Source organism: Poeciliopsis prolifica, unplaced genomic scaffold (assembly GCF_027474105.1).
Source record: "Poeciliopsis prolifica strain line A6 unplaced genomic scaffold, Auburn_PproV2 SCAFFOLD023, whole genome shotgun sequence".
Taxonomy (NCBI): domain Eukaryota; kingdom Metazoa; phylum Chordata; class Actinopteri; order Cyprinodontiformes; family Poeciliidae; genus Poeciliopsis; species Poeciliopsis prolifica.
In genome coordinates this window covers 1,464,310-1,484,499 of record NW_026562398.1, presented here as the reverse complement: position 1 = coordinate 1,484,499, position 20,190 = coordinate 1,464,310, and the positions used below count along the sequence as shown (strand labels likewise).

Below are 20,190 nucleotides of genomic sequence, written 5' to 3'. Positions count from 1 at the left end.
GAGTGAAAAGGTGAGAAAAGAGGGAATAGAGAATGAAAAAGATGTTGAAGAGGGAGAATAGAATTTCACAGAAGAATGATTCTGCCTGAACATGATACTGAATGACAGTGCTGCAGGTAACCCTGCTCTGCAGATTGTGTCTTTACATATGCTCTGAACCCGACTACATCGACATGGCCAGACCAAAAACAGCCACAAAAAGGACAACTTGGAAAAACAATCTGAAAAAAAAGGCTCTGTTATTTTTTTCTCCAACATTGTTTATTTCAACTAAAATTGTCTTACCGCTGTTGAGCAGAAAAACATAGCTGACAAATTGACACGTGAAGCACCGAGAATGATTTTGTGTTCCACGCTTTTTATTAAAACTAATTTTATGTTTCAGATCTGCAGTTTGAGCTCTGGCAACTGTGGAGCCATATATCCAGGCAAGTGTGTATGTAACCAAATAAAGTCCAATCAATTGAATTTACAAGAAGGAACTGTTTTTAAGGTCATTTTTGTGAAAATATTAAGAACTTTGTGTGATTTTAATTAGAGGGATGTTTTTTTTTATTCTGGCTAACTTTATTTCAATAACATTTCATGTGACAAAATTACATAACATAAAGTGGGAGAAAAATTATCTCAAAAGTTGGAAAACTTTGTTAAAAAATTATCCAACTTTTTGAAAAACAAGGGTTGTCAAGAGAGTTGCTTCATAGCATTAATGGACAAACACAGCAGGCTCCTTTAGATAAAATTATGAAGTTTAATGCAGGGCTAGGTTATAAAACAATACTACAAGTTTGGAACGTCTTGCAAAGTTCTTTTTCAGTCCACATTTGAAAGTGGAAAACATTGGGAACAAGTGCAAATCTCACAAGACCTGGGTGTCCATCTAAACTGACAGAGATAATCAGTCAGATTGGTAGTCAAGAGGGTCATGGCAGAAAACATTGTACATCACCCTAAACACTCAGTGCTGCATATGAAACGTGGTGGTGACAGCATCATGCTGAGGAAATTATTTTCTTCATTCTTGATTAAACCTGTTAGACACAACTGTAGACTGAGAATAAGGTTTAGTCTACAGTTCAGTGACTCTCAATCCTACTCAGAGCTCATGCAGAATATTTTAAATAAAAGCATATTCAATTACTAGTTGTGACTTCCACAAATTTGGTGTGTGTGAGGCAAAATGTAACTTTGTTGCCTACAAGCAAAATGCTATGTATGGAAGAGAACGTCACACGGAAAGCACAATCTCCAGGATCAGAAAACGATGGTGGTGGTATCATTCTGTGGACATTTTGTTTTTTCAGTAGACAAAAGAAAACAGAATCTGCAAAATTTTCAGGCTCTAGAAGTGTGATGCACAGTGTGAGACATACCAAAAACATTTGCAGCCATAGCAGAAGTGAAAGGATGCTCTATATAGTACTGATTCTTGTGGTGGAGGGTTGTGTCGAAATGCACACCACACTTTTTTTTTTACACCTGTGCATTATTTTCCTTCTACTTCACTATTATTCACAACTTTGCGGAGATAAATTGCATAAAATCTTAATCAGACACACTTAAGTTTGTTTTTGCATGAATGTGAAAAGGAGTATGATAAATTTTGCAAGTCACAATACATACAAGAATTACACAGCAAACCTCTATAATTCCTCCACTTTCCTTCTTCATCTCTTGTTCTCTCAGACCCAAACCCACAGACAAAGACCACTGAAATGTTTGTGTCTAATCTCTTTTTGCAGACTCATTACATTAAGATAGTCTGAAAATAACTGAATATAGAGCAAAACAGAATGAGATGTGGCACAACATTGCAGACTTGAAACTTCAAATACTTGACAAAATGTGTAAACACAAACATAAAAGCACACAGTCCTACACAAACAAGTACACAAACCCATTACCAGTGTGTGTTTGTGATGTCAATGCATTGATATGAGTGTATTAATATTCTCCAGGCACCAGAGCATTTCTCTATTAGCTGGGTAGCAGCTGGAGAGGTGATGCACTTGGCAAAGCTGCTCTTTTGCTGGGAATGAAATTGAGCTTGCATTCTAAATCTTGTCCTAGAAAATAAAGGCCTTGAAAAAAAACAGCATAATTAATGAATTTTCCTCTTGGGAAAGATATGATCTTGTTGCTATGGGAATAACATCCACTTGTCTCACCACAATTAGAGGCCTCTTTAGTGAAAGCAAAACAATCTGACTAAAATTTAGTGAACTGTGCTACAATGCAAACGATCAAAGCCTGTTCTGCACATAAATTATGCTTATAAATATAAACTGTTAACTCTTCTCTTTTGGATTATCTTTGTAAATAAATTACAATCTTTAAGCAGAAGTTGGAAGTTTGGAGCACACTGGCGCGCTGATGTTCCAGCAATCACGTGCATTGTTTTGGTCTGAAACAAAGCAGGCCCATTGTGTCAAACCCGAACCCCGGTTCTCATGCACAGGCCACAGGGATAAAACAGCTGTTCTGCTAATGTCAGAGTGCGATTCGCTCCCAGCTGCCTGCAACTGTTGCGCCACACTGTTTAACACTTAAAGGCGTGCAAGAAGAGAAAAGAAAAGTAGAAAGGACAAGAGTCAGGACACAGGAGTCCTGGCAGCTGTCTAATGATCTCAAATAACCTCTGCGTTCTCCTAGCTACGCCTGCAACTGCTCTCCCTTAGTGCAAGCGTTCACACATTACCCACAAGCACACACGCATACACACACCAGTGTGCACGTACAGAACAGCCATTTGTTTTCCTTGACAAACACTTACACAGAAGCCTTTGTCTGAGTCTGCACAGTGGGTTACAGACCTACTGTAGTTATAAACAAACATTCACCATGAACACATGCCTTGTGGAATGAGGGCATAGTTTCACTACTTCCTCAATCTAAATGGACAAAAGGTGAAGAAACCAATACACCTGGGTTCAGAACACAATGCTCACAATAAGACTGCTGCAGACAATGTGGTTTAGATTTTAAAAAATGTTCTCCCATCTCTCGTTTCATATGCGCTCATGTTTTTTTTTTAGTATTTTCCACGACCGCATATACTGTATTTTTTCTGCATGTGTTTTCATTTCCTCCCTCTCTCTCACTCACTCACTCCATCACACACACACACACTCAGCGCATTTCTTCCTCTTCTTTGTATACGCACCTCCTTTCGAAGACGTCCCCATATCCCCTCCCAGTCAGATCTGCTTCCAGAAAGTGAGTAAGACAGAGAAGTGAAGGGGAGCAGCGCCAGAAGACACTGACTTACTGAAAAGAAAACCAGACTCTGTCAGTGCGACGGGCTCTCATACTGTCTTTGTCTTACTGCCCTCCCTCTCTTTCCTTTCTGCCCCACTGTAGCTGTGCTTAAGCTAAGCACTTCAATGTTTGTTCACAACTAAATTGTCTTATTCTAGGAGAATATGATCTTACCCACCTGACCTCATGCCTTTCTTTGGTGGAATTATTTACATAATGAAGATTTTTGCTGTTCATCAACAGAAGCAGCACTAAAACAAAACAAAAAAAGTATTTCAAATGAACTCAACCTTATTCTCTGATACTGATGGTGAGATTTTATTTGCAAACAGGAGATTAAAGAAACCTGCTATCTCAACAGGTCAACAGAAACATAGCTATCAGAAAGCTTATATGCGAAATAATAACTTCTTACTGATCATATAAACTAATTTTCTTACAAATGTAACATAAAGCAGAAGAAGATGTTTGAATTAATTTAGACCTTGTGTCATCTCACTACTCTGCCTCAGTTCAATTAGTTACATTACAGCTCAAAAAAGCTTAGCCGCCATTGGACACAACATAATGTACAAAAAACGAACAAAAATCATAACGCCATAGATTCTTGCAAATCAATCTATCTAACAGCTGCTTGTAAAACCGGAGCCAAAAGTGGGAGAGGAAAAGAACATATTTTAAAAGGAAGACAGTGAAATTGAGTATGAGGCTTGTATACATTGTACATGTCAAAGTCTAAATTTTTCGGGAGGTTTTTCAAAAGTTTTTGATTCATTTGAATTTTAACATTATTACAAAACTTTGCAATCATTATTATGGTGAAAGCTTTATATTTTGAAACTGAAACAATGAATGATTAAAAGACAATTGACAATAGGGTGATGGAAGCAGCTCAAAGTTTCACTACCTATATAAGCTCTCTGAATACTAAAGATTAAACTTGTTTGAGTTTAATTTACAGTACAAATAATTATTGTTTCCAGTGAAAATATGATCTGCTGTTAATATAATCATTCGTACAAGAAGCTCATGTGCAAATGGCTTTCTACATGTAAAAACAACGCTACTGTATGCTCAGAGTGCACAACTTTCCGTTGATTTGCAGGTTTGCACTCTCATGTTTTATAGTACAAAACTGACTCAGAGTGGGAGATCCTCAGACCACATATCTTTAAAATTAGTAGCTAGCGTGAGAAAGCAAGTGTCCAAATGAAAAACTACTTTCAGGGCGCATAGTGCCTGAAACCACAGAATAACGACTCATTCCTTATAAGACGCGATGACTGCCAGTTTAATACTACCACTAAACCATGCATTACACAGCCAGTTCAAAGGAAAAGACACATGGTTAAGATTTCTGAAATGCAATCTGGATACATACAATTATGCAGTGATCTTACAGCTGTTTTTGTAATGGGTTTAAAGACTTTCAATCACAACTACTCCAGCTGGCTGGTCACATATGTATAATTTCAAGGGAAGGGCGAAAATAAAGGAGGAGCCAAGCTGACAAAAGAACGAGCTAAATCTTTGCAAACGTATACAGCAGCTCACGGAGGGAAGGGGGAGTTTAACCGTTCTATTACATATAAACGAACATAAATATGACCCATGTTTACAGAACAATCTACACAGTCCAGATACATAAAAGCCAGAGACCGTCTGCTACAGAAAGCCTGCCGCTCTCCTTACGGCCCTCCTTACGAAAAATTACTCACAAACTTAGATTCTGTCTTCTTACCAATCTATTTGTTATCTTCTTCACAACTAAAAAACTCCACAAATACGGGTGCTGTGGTGGCGTAGGGAGAAAGCACGACCCACATATTGAGGCCTTTGACCTCGTGGCGGTGGTCGCAGCTTCGATTCCTGGCCTGGCAGCATTTGCAGTATGTCATCCCCATCTCTCATTACCCTATTTCCTGTCAAACTATGTTCAAATAAAGGCCACGAGAACCAACAAAACATTTCAAAAATGTGAAAACTCCACAAATACTAGGATAATGAAGCTTAATAATAGAAGTATAGGAACCATGCAAAAATACCCCCAAATATTCTCTAACATTTTATGAATTTAAACAAGAGACAGTTTGAGAGATGAAGGAAGAAATTTGTTTATCCATCCAGAATAGGACAAAATAAGTCAGTGGAATTGTGAGTTGGAGAGAAAAGGGGGGAAAAAAACGATGGAAATAAAGGCAAATGTGCAGTTTTATCAAATGGCAGCTGTGGGCCAGAAATGAGGATCCCAGAGGAAGAATGGTCTCATTCTGCCTGTTGATGTTTACACATACGGACATTAGGCTGAGGTATTTAAAATCACCAAAGGTAAGATTTCCAGTGCTAACATAGCCAATATAATATTGTAGGGAGATGTGATTCAAAGCCTCTTCTGAGGCCACTGTCCTGTAAAGAAAGATGATAATGAGTGAATAAAATTTGCGCAGCACCTGGTGCTGTTTTCTGTACACTGAAAAACATACCTTACGTGACAAAATGCATAAATATGGCATTAATGAAAGATCTAGCAGTATGTTTAACCTTCTTTTTTTGTAAAAAGCAGTCCAGACCAGTCAAGGCATAGATAGCACTCATATCCTGAAGGTATGCTGTGTTATGTGGTATCAACCTATTAGTAGCTGATCCTTCACGTTTTCTCCATGGATTTATTTGTCTAACACATCAACACACACGTTTGATTGGATCAAATTCCTGGGGAATTTGGAGGTCAAAACATCAAAATTATGCAGTTTAAACCGTTACTGAACCATTTAGCAGTTCATCTGTCGATTAACATAATGTTATTTCAGATCTCTGTATGTTTGTATACCAGGCTGGTTGAATATTTTTCCACATAACCACATGAGCCAGTGGCTTTCCATAACTTTTCACAATTATATGTAATGATAAACTCTATATTTATGTTTTAAGCAACAAAAGACATTGCAACTGCACACTTGACAACAGAAGCTTCATATTGATGGGTTTTTATTTTGTGCTCCAGCTGTACACATTTGACAAATATCACTCATTTGTCAAAGAGATAAAATGTTTCAACACACTTTTCCATTTTTAATAATTATAATTATGGATCTTTTAATTAATGAGTTCATAAGACATGTTTTTATTCATGATCTTTACACAACTATTATGATTGTTGTGTCTATGTTCCTTGCTGTTGGATTTTAAAGGAGCTTTTGGAAACTCACCACTGCTTGTACTGCTAAAACTGGATATACTGAAATTTAGCCAAGTGGGAGTCTGTTTAGAGTACCAACCTTGTGATAAATGTTACCCCTTATGTGTTAATTGGTCTAGCTTTCTATTTGTAAATGTGAGATTGATTGTTGAGAACTTATTTTCTATTTTGCACCTTTTCCATCTATATGCAAACAGTTCCATGTTTTTATGATGACCCTGATGAAGCCCACAAGTTTAAATGTGTTAGTCTGTTGAAAGAGTTGTTTTTACGATGTGCTAATTACATTATTGCGGCATGTGCAACATTTTGAACATACTGTGTTCAGAGGGTGGCTTGTGCTGTCAAGATTGTTTTTCAAAAAGCAGCAGAAGAATTTGTGGGCAATGTTTCAGAGGCCACAATGAGAAAAAATATCTGCCTTGACTTCAAGCTTTACAGGAAGACCTTTGCAGAAGCTTGAAAAAAAAAACTGAAATACTATTATGAAAAATACTAAAGACAATGTGCATTACTTTTAGGTGAGAAAAAAACCCCACAGTAAGCACAAAAACACATTAAAATAGCAACAAAAACATCAAAAAAGGGAAACATGTTGGCTTTTTAATAGTACGAAGTTTTCGTATCTCATTAAAGCCTTTTATTAAATAAAAATCTAAATAGTAAATGGTCTTAGTAGCAATGGAAAATTCAGTTATTTTTCTAAAAATAAATAAATAAATAAAAATTTACATTTTATTACTGAGTGCAGGTAAGAGGCTGGGATGTGGGATTTTCAACTGTATCTTATCTGAGTGGCTCAGGTGGGTCATTATGAGGAAGAGGCTTAGTTAATGAGACTAGTCTGGCAGGATAAGCTAGTGGTGGCTAATCCTGAGTGGGAAGCACCAACTGTCAAAATACCTGCATTTAGCTGCAATCACACAAAGCTGCATCAAAATAATCACTCTCAAAATGATTGATGGTAAACATAGCAAATAAAACGGGAAATTTAAGGCGCATTAATATTGAACATCAGCAGGAATTAAGGAAGCAAGAAAACTGAAAGCCCAAAGCTGTCAAGATGCATGAGGAACACACTGAACCTTAGATGATGATGGAAAATCTTATAAGAAAAAATATGTAAATAATTTTTTTAAAAATGTTCTCTTGGAATTTGTGTGTAAAAGTTTAAATATGAAAAAAATCATAGTGGATTAAAATACTTAACCAGTAATTTTGTAACTCTCTGCTGCAGGTAAGTGGGCAAATCAATCTGAATTACTCAGTCATACGACTATTGCAATGAAGCCTTGATTGATGAGTATAAAAAACTTAATTTGACATTTTTAAAATTGTTCAACAGTGAATACTATGTAAATCATTTTTACCCAACATCCTGTATTCTGTGTTTGCAGGTGTAAAAACACCCTTGCAACACTCTCAAAATGACTGATGGTAAACATAGCAAATAAAACAGGAAATTTAAGGTGCATTAATATTGAACATCAGCAGGAATGTTGATGTTCCTGCCCAGAATGTTCCTGCAGAATATTCTGAGCGTAGCAGAATATTCTGCTGCTACGCTCATGTGTATAGTCATAACTTTATAAAACGGTGGCAGAAAGCTGCTTACATTTATGGATTTAAGCTGGCTCATCTGCTCAAATATCAGTGAAATTTCTGAATTAAAATATAAGGTTCCTGACATTTATGAAATCAGATCAGTCAAAATCAACCTATTATTCTTGTTAATGTTTTGTAAGAAATCTCATTATGCCGCCCTGAGGGATATCACTTTTATATTCTGAAAAAAAAAGACAATATTTTTCCTATTCTTCACATTATTTAATATTGTACATGCTGTATCAAACGTGTCTCAGACGTCTGAGCTATTGAGCTTGGAATTATATATATATATGCATCTGGTTTATTCATATGCAAACATGACGAGGCGCATGCCTGCATTCTGTGGGCGTGCAGTCATCTTGAATACTAAACTTCCTCAGCAAGTTCTGACTGTCTGTTGTATTGTTGTTGCTTTTCAGCCTGAGAACTCAGAAAATCTGACTTTGAAGTACAAAGATAATGCAGCAGCATACTTAATGCAATTAGAAGATCTTGTGGATTGCTTTAGGTCTAATCTGGTTTAAAGAGGTATTAAAAATGAATATTTTAATATCTTAAATAATATCTGCTCTATATCTTTTACTTACTTTGAAAGACTTTTTTGACATTTTTTACTCCTTTTAAATGGTTAAGTGTTCTCTGAACACCTAATATTTTTGCAAAGACTGACTTAGCAAAGAGTAAACAAACACTGACTTTTTGCTAAGCCTTCAGCTGAATGGAGCATTTTAAATAACAGATTTACTTCTATTTAATCAAAAGAAATAATAATACCAGGTTTAAACACAATATCAAAGGAACAAAAACATAAAACAGCAAAAAAAAAAGTGTCTCAAAGTCAACCTCAAGGACCACATCCTCCCATGTGATCTGTCTGGTGTGGCAAGATAAAAGCTTAATCACAACACTTTAGGAACGCATGGAAGCCGATCTGAACTTATTATCTTCATGTTTCAAAACACGAAGACTTTCAGAAAACCATGAGTACAACGAAGAATGGCTTAGATATAGTTTGTTTTCTATTATTTATTTGTCCTAAATTGTATTCAGAAAAAAACATTTGCGAACAAAAGACACGAAATGAAAAATGAAACATAATTAGTCTTTGATAAAAGCCTTGTTTATTCCAATGTTTTAAGCCAAACCAACAGAGTGAAACAGTGTTGACGATGAGAAGGATGTGCTACACCAATAGTAAATAGACGTTTAAGTACAAAGATAAACCTATAGAACACTTTTCTTGACATACAGTGATTTTTCCCCACAAATATTCACACCAAAATGCAGATCAGCAGATCACTTCAGTTGGAAAAATTTAGCACCAAACTCACAACCTCTCAACTGCCATCACCTTATTCCACAGGTGTGTCACTCATTCTCTATTTACTCTGAAGTTTAGCTCCCACAGGATCACATATAACATGTCCTGTTTACAGCTGGAGGAAACCTGTTTCACTAATAAGAGAATAAAAAGCAGATTCAGTCAATTATCAAAAACCTTCATATGGATTTTTTTCAGACCTCAATAGTAATCTTTTCTAGATAGTTTTTAGAGTTTGATCAATCCCATAGTTTTGGAAGTTTGCAAACATATTGTAGAATATTTTTACCTCACTATATGTCACAATTTCCATCATGGAAAATAATGCATGGGACTGCTTGGATGTGATATTTGGCAGGTTATTAGATTTCAAGAATCATACATTAGTCCTTGGTGTGCCAATACTGCATATGGTCAGTTGTATGGATCCACTTCACTGCCACTAATCCTCACTCCTGATGTAGCAATAAATTGCTGGAAATGAATGGAAAGGAGCGCGGACATTATGACAGAAAACAGACAAGATATGTTAGGAACACAAGGATTTTACCATAATTAATAATACCAATATTTAATCATAACTTTTCATTACATCTCTTCCTAATATCATCCAAGTTTCATACCACTTCTACTGAAGTTATATGGATTCACTTCCATTCACTACTGAAACAACTTTAACAGCTGATTTTTTTAGCTTAAAATCAGAAAGTTTAGGTTAAATAATAAAAAAAACAAAAACCTATGCACCCTACTAAACACAGTGATTTAATTGCAGTCGTATCCCTGAGAAGCTTTGCATGCGAGTCAGAGCAAATCAACCGTAGGAAAAGAAAGCGGAACATATGCACAAACTGTAGAGTATGAAGTTACCTGGAAAAGTCCCATAAAAACCTGGACCAATTCATCACCTGTGAAAACAGAACTAACACAGGCGCACACACACAAAATCCTAGTCATGATCTGCAGGGTTACTCATTAAAGAAGTACATTTGTGTAACTTCTAGTCTTACAGTAAGGAGAAAATGAGAAGACAGCCACCAACTTTTCACTGATGGATCTATAAACGTATATTTATTGAGTAATAAAGAATAGGAGAAATCTATAAAATATGACACTTTGAGAGCTTGCATGTAAGAAGCTGCCATTTAAACTGACTCACTGTCTTCCACCAAAATAAACACAAGATGAAACCACAAGACTCGCACATTAGCAGGAAGCAATTTGAGACTAGAGAGCATGTTCTGAATTGGTGCCAGCGATCAGAAAAGGCAGATAACTGGAAAACGATAAAGAAGGGATTTTTGTAAAGACTTAAATGTGTTTTTTGTTTCTTACGTTTTCTGCACTCCGGGCTTCATCTTGGTGAATAAGGTTTGTATTGACGCCCATAAAAAGCAGGCACCACCGAACACATGCAGGCCCCCGCATGGATATGAAAATACTGCCTGGAGATTTCACTAATAACAAACACAATGAAGCACCTCTGTGTCTGGAAAAAGGAGGCTATTTTGCAGCAACCAAAACAACTGGGTCATATTAGCACAGACCCAGCTTTCCAAGCCTGTCTGATGCTATTACCAAAGTCATGAGGATCTGCTGGTTATTGAATTGAAAAACCATTCCCTAGTCTCGCTTTCTCCTTCCAAAATATTCCATCTCCATCCAGATGGCTTGGGGTTTCAATCATGTCAGTGCTTGGCAATACGTGTTTGTTTGGCTTCCTCACTGTAAGGCAGTCCCAGGAAAAAAAAAAAGTAGTTTCCAGGCCCTTTCTAGTGAGAGGGGTAGGGTTACATATAGACTGAAACCAACGATTCTTAATAAAATATAAATCATTTAAAGAAATGCTGTAGGGACCATTTAGAAATTTGGTAGGGTAATCAAATCTTTTGGAAACAATGCAGAAATTCTCAACAGTTAACCCAAAATGATCAATTTTTAGCAGATAGAAAACCAAGCTACCAAGTGACATAAGTATTCACACTTATGTCACTTAACATTTCACATTCGATCACATTATGTCCACTAACTCTAGTGCATTTCTTTGTGGTTTTATGTGATAGATAAAAACAGGTGGCATTGCAAGAAAGCGGTTGTTCAAAGGAAGCAATCAGAACTCTTACTTTCAGGTTTCCAGAAGCTATGCACGTAAAAACATGTAGGAAAATGCGTCCGGATCAGATGAAGCCAAAACTAAACTTTGTGGCCTACATGCCACAAACTTTAATGTGACAGACAACTAACACGACACAATTAACATCTCCACAATGACAAATGTAGAAGGAAGCATTTGTGGCATGATGACCTGCGTCATCAGCTGACCAAACTTGAAAGGAAGATGTTTCTGAATACAGAGCAGATCTGCAAGAAAACTTGACTTGACTGCAGCAGAGGTTCACCTTCCAGCAGAAACTGACAACCTCTGCCTGTCTTTTCTTTTTATATCATGTCCATTACGTGAAGAGGAAGCAGCCTGTCGCAGGTACTGACTGTGAGTGAATGGGTACAATATTTCCAGCTTATTTAAATCTGCTTGTTACTGACATCCTTAGATTTAGAAGAAAAAATACTTTGGTCTGTATTGTTATTTTATAGTTTTCTTTGCTGTTTGTTCAATGAGAGAGTCAAAAAATATCAATAAATTTACAAATTAAATCTAAACGTATAGAAGAGTTTCTCTATATTTTGTTGTTACATTAGTGATTTAATCCTCCAATATTTAGAGGATGCATTTATCTTTATGTATCTCTGGAAATGCAGGTCTAGATCCATCACAGTACAGATTTAAGCCCTGATCACTTTCTAGCTGTAATAACTGAAGCTGTATGCAGACTAGATTATTCTTCTTTAGGTTCAAAGATAACAACTCCAGTTTTATTTCTACTAATCAGAAGAAACTTCTGCACATTCACACACTGACTTGTTCTCTGCACATTCTCTGTGCTTAAGTGGGTTCATTGTCCCCATCGTGGCATTGTAATATAGAGCTATGTATCATCTACATAGTTATGGTAACAAATATAATAATATGAGTTAGTGGTAACATGTAGATATTAAATAAGGAGAGCCCCAAAATGGAACCTTGAGGTACCCCACATGTGATCTTTGCTTGCTTTAATGAAAGGTTGTCTATTGACATGACAAAATCCTTGTTCTTTAGGAAAGGCTTGAACCAGTCAAGTAGTATACCAGAGGTACATTTAAAAACTGAAATGTTCTTTAACAGTGGCATTTGAGTTTGAGTCTTCCATTACTTTTCCATGGAGATAACTAATGACCGAAAAAGTTTTTTTAGTTCGTTAGTGACAATAGGTTTAAATCATCACTTTTATCACTTCGTCACAGCTGTAACGCATAATACCATAGTAAAATTTTAAGTCGACACTGCCCATGTCTAATACCCTCTATTATTGATTTACTGATGCTCGCAACCACAATAATTTATTTATGGTTCATTAGTTTTATGTTACATTTGTAAAATTCCTTAAAATTAAATTTCAATTTAATTGGAGTCAAGAAATATTTTAAAAGAACATAATACAAAAATACACTCCATACTTTTCAGGTTTTTTTAATGTTAAAAACTTCCAAAATCTGAGATAAGCTAAATATGATCAACATACTTAGCTTATGTCGATCATATAAACTCCAATGAAATATAAAGAAGTAATACTCTCTAATATAAAATAAATAAAAACTCTCACACAGCATGAATGCTTTTGAGACAGCACTGTATGAACAAAAATTCAAACACATTTACAATATGTGTTAGTATGTTATGTCAGAGGTCACTAGAAGGACAGATGCTCCACTTCACATCCCCAGATGAATTCATCTAGGGATGAAGCCACTACTAACCTGCTTTATCCCAACAAAAGCTTAATTCTCACTAATTATATACAAAGAGGGACATTGGGATGTCACTCACCATGTTTGTTGTTGTTTTCAGGGCACGGTGTGCTTCTGACAAACTCCTGGGGATGTCCGTGTTTGGGTGTTTGGCCCCTTGGCAGGCCTGGTGAGGACAGCTTCCCAAGCCTGGGGCCACTGGAGCTCTCCATGCCTACAACGGTAGATTATGAGGTTAAAGGCTTTCTGCTGCTCATTAATCTGTTCCCAATGTTTGTAAGAACATTATTAGCACACCATTACATCAATAGTCTGTGAAGATGCTCTCTCCTTGTTAATGCAGAGTCTTCATACTGGTCATTGGTACTGTTGGACTAAAGGTGGAGGCACACACATCATCTGCAGTGGTAATGAGGGTGTGACCTTCCATGTTTCATTTCAAAATCAATAATCTGACTTGCACACTAACTTCATGCTCTGCCCATTAGACAAAAGGTAAGTCAAAGAAAGGACAGAGACAAGAACTGCTGCTCTGCTTGCTGTCTAGCTTATGAAAAACCAACAAAGGATCTGTGTAAAAGGTCACCAGGTTGACAGCAAAGTGTTCTTCTTAACATTATTAATTATCAACATTAACTGCTGAATCTCAACACACCTTCTGTATAAATAAAATGTACTGTTCCTAAAAATGTGATGAACAAGGCTGCCAATAATTAATTGGCAGCCAACATATTTTTAGAATCCAACATGTTTTCACTCAAATGTTACTTTTATAAATTACAACGCCAAACAGTATGAAACCCAGCAGGATCCAATCAGTTTCCATTTTCACGACATGCTTTACAATATATATATGTTTCTGGTTGATGTATCCTGGAAATTATTTGCTTCATTTTGCTTAAAGATATTCTGACATGCATAGCAAATGCTCTGCATTAAACAAGAAGTTGAAATGCACAAAAGCACAAACAGGAACTAGAGAGCATGCAGGAACAGCACTTTAGTATGACTGAGGGGCGTTAGATCACCCAAGCCCTGAAACTAACAAATAAAATAAACAGAAATGAGTAATTGTGAGACTTAAAAACAAAAAGGGTAAAAAACAGAGCAAATAATCAGAGATTAAGTTTGCAAGGTTCTTTGCAAAAAGTTAAACATAGACTTTCTTTTAAATTGGTACATAGCTAATGTATCTGTACTGGAATTAAAATGTAGCTTACTTCAAATATTAAAATACAACATTCACATTGTAGGAAAATCCTTTGTGAATGTTGAGTTTCTGTGATTTTTTCCCCTCTGTTAACAAATAACAGAATATTGAAATATATGCAAATAAACAATGGATCAAACAAACTGTCAATGTACTTGGGATTTTTCTCACCTAACAAGCTAACGGCCAAACAGTTTCAGCTCCACCTAACACTGTAAACCGTTTGGTAGGTTTCGCTAAAATATTTCATCAGACTGGTCCCACGGTTTAATGTAGATGTCAGAGAAAGTGGCATAGTTACTGTCTATACACAGCATAGTCCTGGTCAGCTATCTGACCAGGATATATATATATATATATATATATATATATATATATATATATATATATATATATATATATATATATTATTACTAAACAGCTAAACAGTTTTAGCTGTTTAGAAATAGTTGTGAAAAAACAGTCATGGCATGAAACATGAGTTCATGAGTCTCTAATGAAGCTAAAACTGTTTTGACGCTACAGCTGGCGAGTCACAAGCAGTGTGTCCGTCAACTGAGCAGATAACCCAACAAAGTGACCAGCAATAAATACTACTGTATCTATAAAACCCAGAACAGCAACAAGAGTAAATCTTCTGAACATGAACATGAAGAACTTATAAACTACTACAACATTCAGCAAGGGTTTATTCTACATCTTTGCTTTGGTCTATGTAGAATCAAAATAACATTGTTATTAATTAAGGCCCTGAGTTAATGCGCCTGTTTGCAAATTTTACACCCATGTTGTTTTTTTGTGTTGCCGTTTTTCACCCACCTACTTCCATTTAAAAACTATAAACAAACAAAATGTGATTAAACCATTGTGTATAAGTTTGTTTTACTTGCAGTAAAGTTTTGACCTGAAATATAAAAATAGTGATAAATTGCTCAAATTTACCAGCGATTTTTTTTAAATATTAAAAATCTCCATATTTTTCTGAAATCTTTGTATTAAAATCTATTTTAATACCAAGGATTCTGGTATTAATTGGATTCTGGTTCAATTAAAAAAAAAAAAAAAAACTTTTCTGATCCCAAAGAAAAATTCAATAAATCTGATCCGTGTTCAGACAAATTAATTGCTCTAAAATGATGTGCCATGATCAAACCAAATTAACTCTAAATAACATCCAACTAGCAGACATATTATTTATAAATAAACTACATTTCCCTGCAGTAGGGCTAGAGCACATAATACAAAATAACTTGAAACTTAGGGAAGTCTATGATTCAGTCTACAAAAGTACTAAATGGCAAAAGGTTTCAATGACCAGAAGAACCCAGATAACATTAAAATATATACTTTTGAAATGGTTGAAAACACCCCTTCTATTTTAAAATAAAACAAATTGGATATCAACATTTTTACGCTCATGTTTTTGTTTTTTAATCAGGAACAATAACGTGCCAAATACAATAAATAATTCCATAAAAGATTATTTGACACCATCCTAAAAGTTATAATAAAAACAAGCCTGTGACACCTCAAGCAACCTGCAAACAAGTATTTCCCACTGCATGTGGCCTCTGCCACGGTGTTTGTCAGCTATGGCCAGGCTCAATTTGAACATGTGAGTGATTAAAAACAAGAAAAGTGTTCCACTTTTTCCTCCTTTAGCCCGACCACACCTACCTGAACTGTGGGGTCAGTCACTCGGCAGCAGGAGCCCTGGGGGGGCCCCACCGGGTCACCCACGTGACGGGAGGAGGAGGTCAGGAGACAGGCACCAAAAGTGGGCGTTTTTTCCACCAATGTTATGTTACATGGCAATCACACCTGCTTGTACGTCAAGGGCCGTTCAGACAGCAGGCTGGGGGGGCCGAAGGGAGGCGAACAGCCGTCAGCCTCGTCTCCTCTGAACACGACGACAGAAAAAGACGAAATCACAATCCCGAGAGTCCACGAGCAGAAATCCAGCGTAGTTTCACCTCATTCCCAGTTTCCAAACGCATTCTCCTCCCTCCTCCTTTTCTGCATTAATATGTACACCACGAGGCACTTCTCCAACCTCCGTCTTCTCCTTAGACCCTCCAGAAATATTACAAAAACACCCAGGAAACACGACCAGGTCCTCGGCTCCTGAAGGAAAAATATTAGAATACAGAATGGTTTATATAGGCAGTGAAGCAAAATGGCGACTTTATTACGAAGGAGGAGTAAAAAAAAAAAAAAAAAAAAAATCCCTGCGCTGGCTGTAGCTGAAGGGAGGCACAAAAATATGTTTAGTGCAGTAATTTCGACGGCTGTGAGACGGTCGGTTAGAGTAAAAGAAAACGAAGCGACGGAAAAGAAGAAAGGTCGGATGTTAGTCCAGTCCCCGGCTTCCTTACCTCGGGATTATTTCGGCTTTTTTTATACGGATTTTATCTCGGCGGCCGTGTACAGTATTACAGTAGTGTGTGTTGGGTCATGCGCGTCTCCGCTCCACCTTTGACAGTTGCAGCCACAGTCTTGATGCAACTTGCGAGCTCTCGCGTTGTTATTATTGTCTATTTCGAAGTGAATAACAACAGTGCCGGGGTTTTTTGCTCTGGCCCGAGGAAGCCGCTTGCAATATAGCCCGGCTCTCGCCGCTCTTTCGACGTAACGGCGCTGGTCCCTGACGAAAAAAAAAAAAAAAAGGGTCAGGGCTTAAATCCCCTCATATCAGCCCTTTCGTTAAGTGTTTTGCATCGAGATGCTGCTAAATATTCGACCAATCTTGACCCGCAGTTTAAGTTTATATTTCTCTCTGGAAAGAAGAAGAAGAAAAAAAACATCTGAAGACCCAAGTACGCCAGAAATTCACTGAATATATATTCCTTATGTCATCATTACCAATCTCTTAATATTTTCTTCTATTACCACAAAATTCAAGGTCGTCACATTAAGATGTTAAATCCTGTTTATTTCAAGTAATGCCATTAATGGCTCTAATGCAATATTTAATATGCATTAGATGCTCTGTCAGCTGGCTGCAGGGTATGTGCACATGACTTTTCACCCATCTAAAGCGGCGAATAATAAATGTTTCACATATGGCGGGAGCCTACATTTTTCTCATAAAGACAGCTGACTTCATGAATCATTCATGGTTTCATTGCCACCTCTCTGTGTTTCAGTACAACAACAGAGGGACTCTCCTACTCTGACTGGTGCCAGTCAACATGGACTGATATTCTCCTATTAGTGGAAATGATCTGAAATCATGATGTAATTTAGGAGAAAATAAACTGTTTTAGGTGTCGCCTGTGGAGGGCGCCATAGCTTAACTTTAGTGTTGCCAAGTATATTGGCAGAATTCTCAAATATGGACGGTAAAAGGCATATGGGAAATGAAATATATTAATAATAGGTAAAAAGGGTGAGAGACATTATTTTTTAGTTTTGTGCATAAATTAAAAAAAACATACTAGTTATTATGTACACGTAGTTGTATTAGAGTATCAATAATTATAATTTACTATATGAAATTTATTTTTTCATGCTTAAGCTTATTATTATCTCCATTATTATTATTACTATTCTTACAAAGTAGATATTTGTTTATTTCATTAAATTTTCTGTTGTAATTTACTGGTACCACTTCTGCTGTTATTGCAACAGTGGTTGATGATAATGAAGTATTGTTTCTTCTTCTTCTATTATTATTTTCATTATTATTATTATTACTAGACAAGTGATTTATTTTTATTTGTCTCACCACGTCCAGTCAAGGTTTATGACCAGAAATCACCCACTAGAGGGCAGTACAGTTCAGTTATTTCTCAGAGTAAAAAGGTAAAACAAACACCTCATCATTGTGACTTCAAAACTTGTGATCTGAATGCATATCATACTTGTTTTCGCAATTGTTTTACTGTACAGTGTTTTTTTTTATGACGTTGTATGGTTTTATGATGTAATGCACCTTAAACTGCCTTGTTGTTGAAATGTACCCCACAAATAAACTTGATTGATTTGTAGAGCCCAAAATTTCTTGTCACCTTTGGGATATTTTATATTCATTCATAAGTGATGACAAGTAGAACCATAAAGTCTATGGTGATTCTGAGTTACAGCTGCCATTAGTAGCTGATCAAGTTAAATCTAAAATGCACGCTTCCTGTTTAATCAGGTCTGATAAATACTTCACTTTGCGGCATGATGCATCAGAGCACGATACATGTTGATGCTTATTCTTCTTATCAACTGAGTAAGCACAATCATGTCCTTTTTTAAACTGGCAAGAGATAACTGTTTTTTCCCTAATAACTTTTCGAATCAAAGCCACGAACGTCATTCCCATTACTATCTTTAACATTCTACTTGACAGTTTGGCTGTTCACAAAAAAAATACAGTTTTGAGCTATTTATATCACCAAGCGCCTTCAGTCAAGCAGCTGTTAAAGGAGAGATGGAAGACATAGGAGTGTTTCACATTCAGTTTCTGTGCTGTCAGAGAATTGAGAGTGAGCCGATCAAAGTCACAAGGAAATAGTGATGAATCAGATAAACCACAGGTATCAAAACAGAGAACACTCACAAAAGCTTCCATTGTGGAAGCATAGTTTTCAAATGGCAAATAGGAGGAAACAAAAAGAGAAACATAATAATGAACAGATTTCAATTAACTGAAGCATCCAACCATGTGCTATGCAGATTTATTCCCCTACCAAGGTTGAGAAGGTCACTGTTCACTGAATCTGTTTATCATACATGTGCCCTGGAACTAACAGGTGAGATGCTTGATGTCTTGAGGTAATTGGATCTATCCGAGTGTGTATGCGTGCTCTGAATGCGTGCGATGATGTTTCAGCGAGAGACAGAGTCATCATCTGTTTAGGCAGCACTTTGTTTTCACAGAATCAAAAGTTGTGACTCATGGACCCTGAATAATGTTTCAGAACAGATGGAAAATTAAGGCATATTTGAATTATATAGTCAATAGCTATTCTGAAAATAAATCCAGCTTGGGGTCGAGTGGAATTATTTTACAGAAAAGTTATTGAAAAAAAAAAACAAAACAAAGCGACATGAATGGATCTGCTGAAAACAAAGAACTACCTCCAAGTTTATTGACTCAGCTCAACAAGTAGAAAGTTTAATACAATTGGATGTTTAAACAAAGTAGTGATCCAAAACACACACATAAATAAGTATTTTGGAATTGTTAAAGCAGGATTATATAAAGAGTGGACATTAAGCCAAATATATGCATTTTGGCCTGTATGTATAATTCTGAACATATATTGATTGGAAAAAAGCTAGCAAAATACAAACTTGTGCCTGCTTTGGAAATTCACTGAAGTTATTGTCCACCCTGAAAATAAGAAAGGGTCAAACATCATTGAAAGACCAGGATTAATCTTACATTAAGTCGCTTAAGGAGTGCATGTAAGCTTTTCACTTACATTGCATTAAATATCTCTGATGTGCATAATGTGTGTGTCTTCAGTTGCTTGTTTGCTATTTCATAGATTGTTAAATTGTCCAGGCAGAACTCCAGCTCTTACCCCTGGACCACTGGAGAAATGCAGGCCTTGGTGATGCTTTGCTGGACTAAATGAGGTTAGAAGATGGATGGAGTTGAGGGCAACCACTGACATGAATCATGTCAATCCTCCAAAACAAACTGTTTCTTAATGTATTTATGTGTAATGAAGACTTACATATAAATAAGTCTTCATTTAGCTGTATTGTTGTATGAATATCAAAACCATCATAGTAATATGATGTATA

At 36.4% G+C, this 20,190-nt stretch overlaps 1 protein-coding gene across 4 annotated transcripts in view; it reads right to left on the bottom strand.

Annotated features, from left to right (window-relative positions):
- znf512b (zinc finger protein 512B) overlaps nt 1-17,073 on the bottom strand; it is a 35,675-nt gene extending 18,602 nt beyond the window's left edge. For 2 of the 4 annotated variants that reach the window (XM_055046225.1, XM_055046227.1), the window contains exons 1-3: nt 16,821-17,073; nt 16,123-16,569; nt 13,315-13,449 (exon numbers count right to left, since the gene is read on the bottom strand). In XM_055046225.1, the coding sequence (XP_054902200.1) occupies nt 13,315-13,447 (133 nt within the window). In that variant the 5' untranslated portion in view covers nt 13,448-13,449; nt 16,123-16,569; nt 16,821-17,073. Of the gene's footprint in view, nt 1-3,163; nt 3,427-13,314; nt 13,450-16,122; nt 16,570-16,820 lie in introns of those variants that run through there. The other 2 variants (XM_055046226.1, XM_055046228.1) reach the window with 2 other exon arrangements.
- Nucleotides 17,074-20,190: the final 3,117 nt, after the last annotated feature.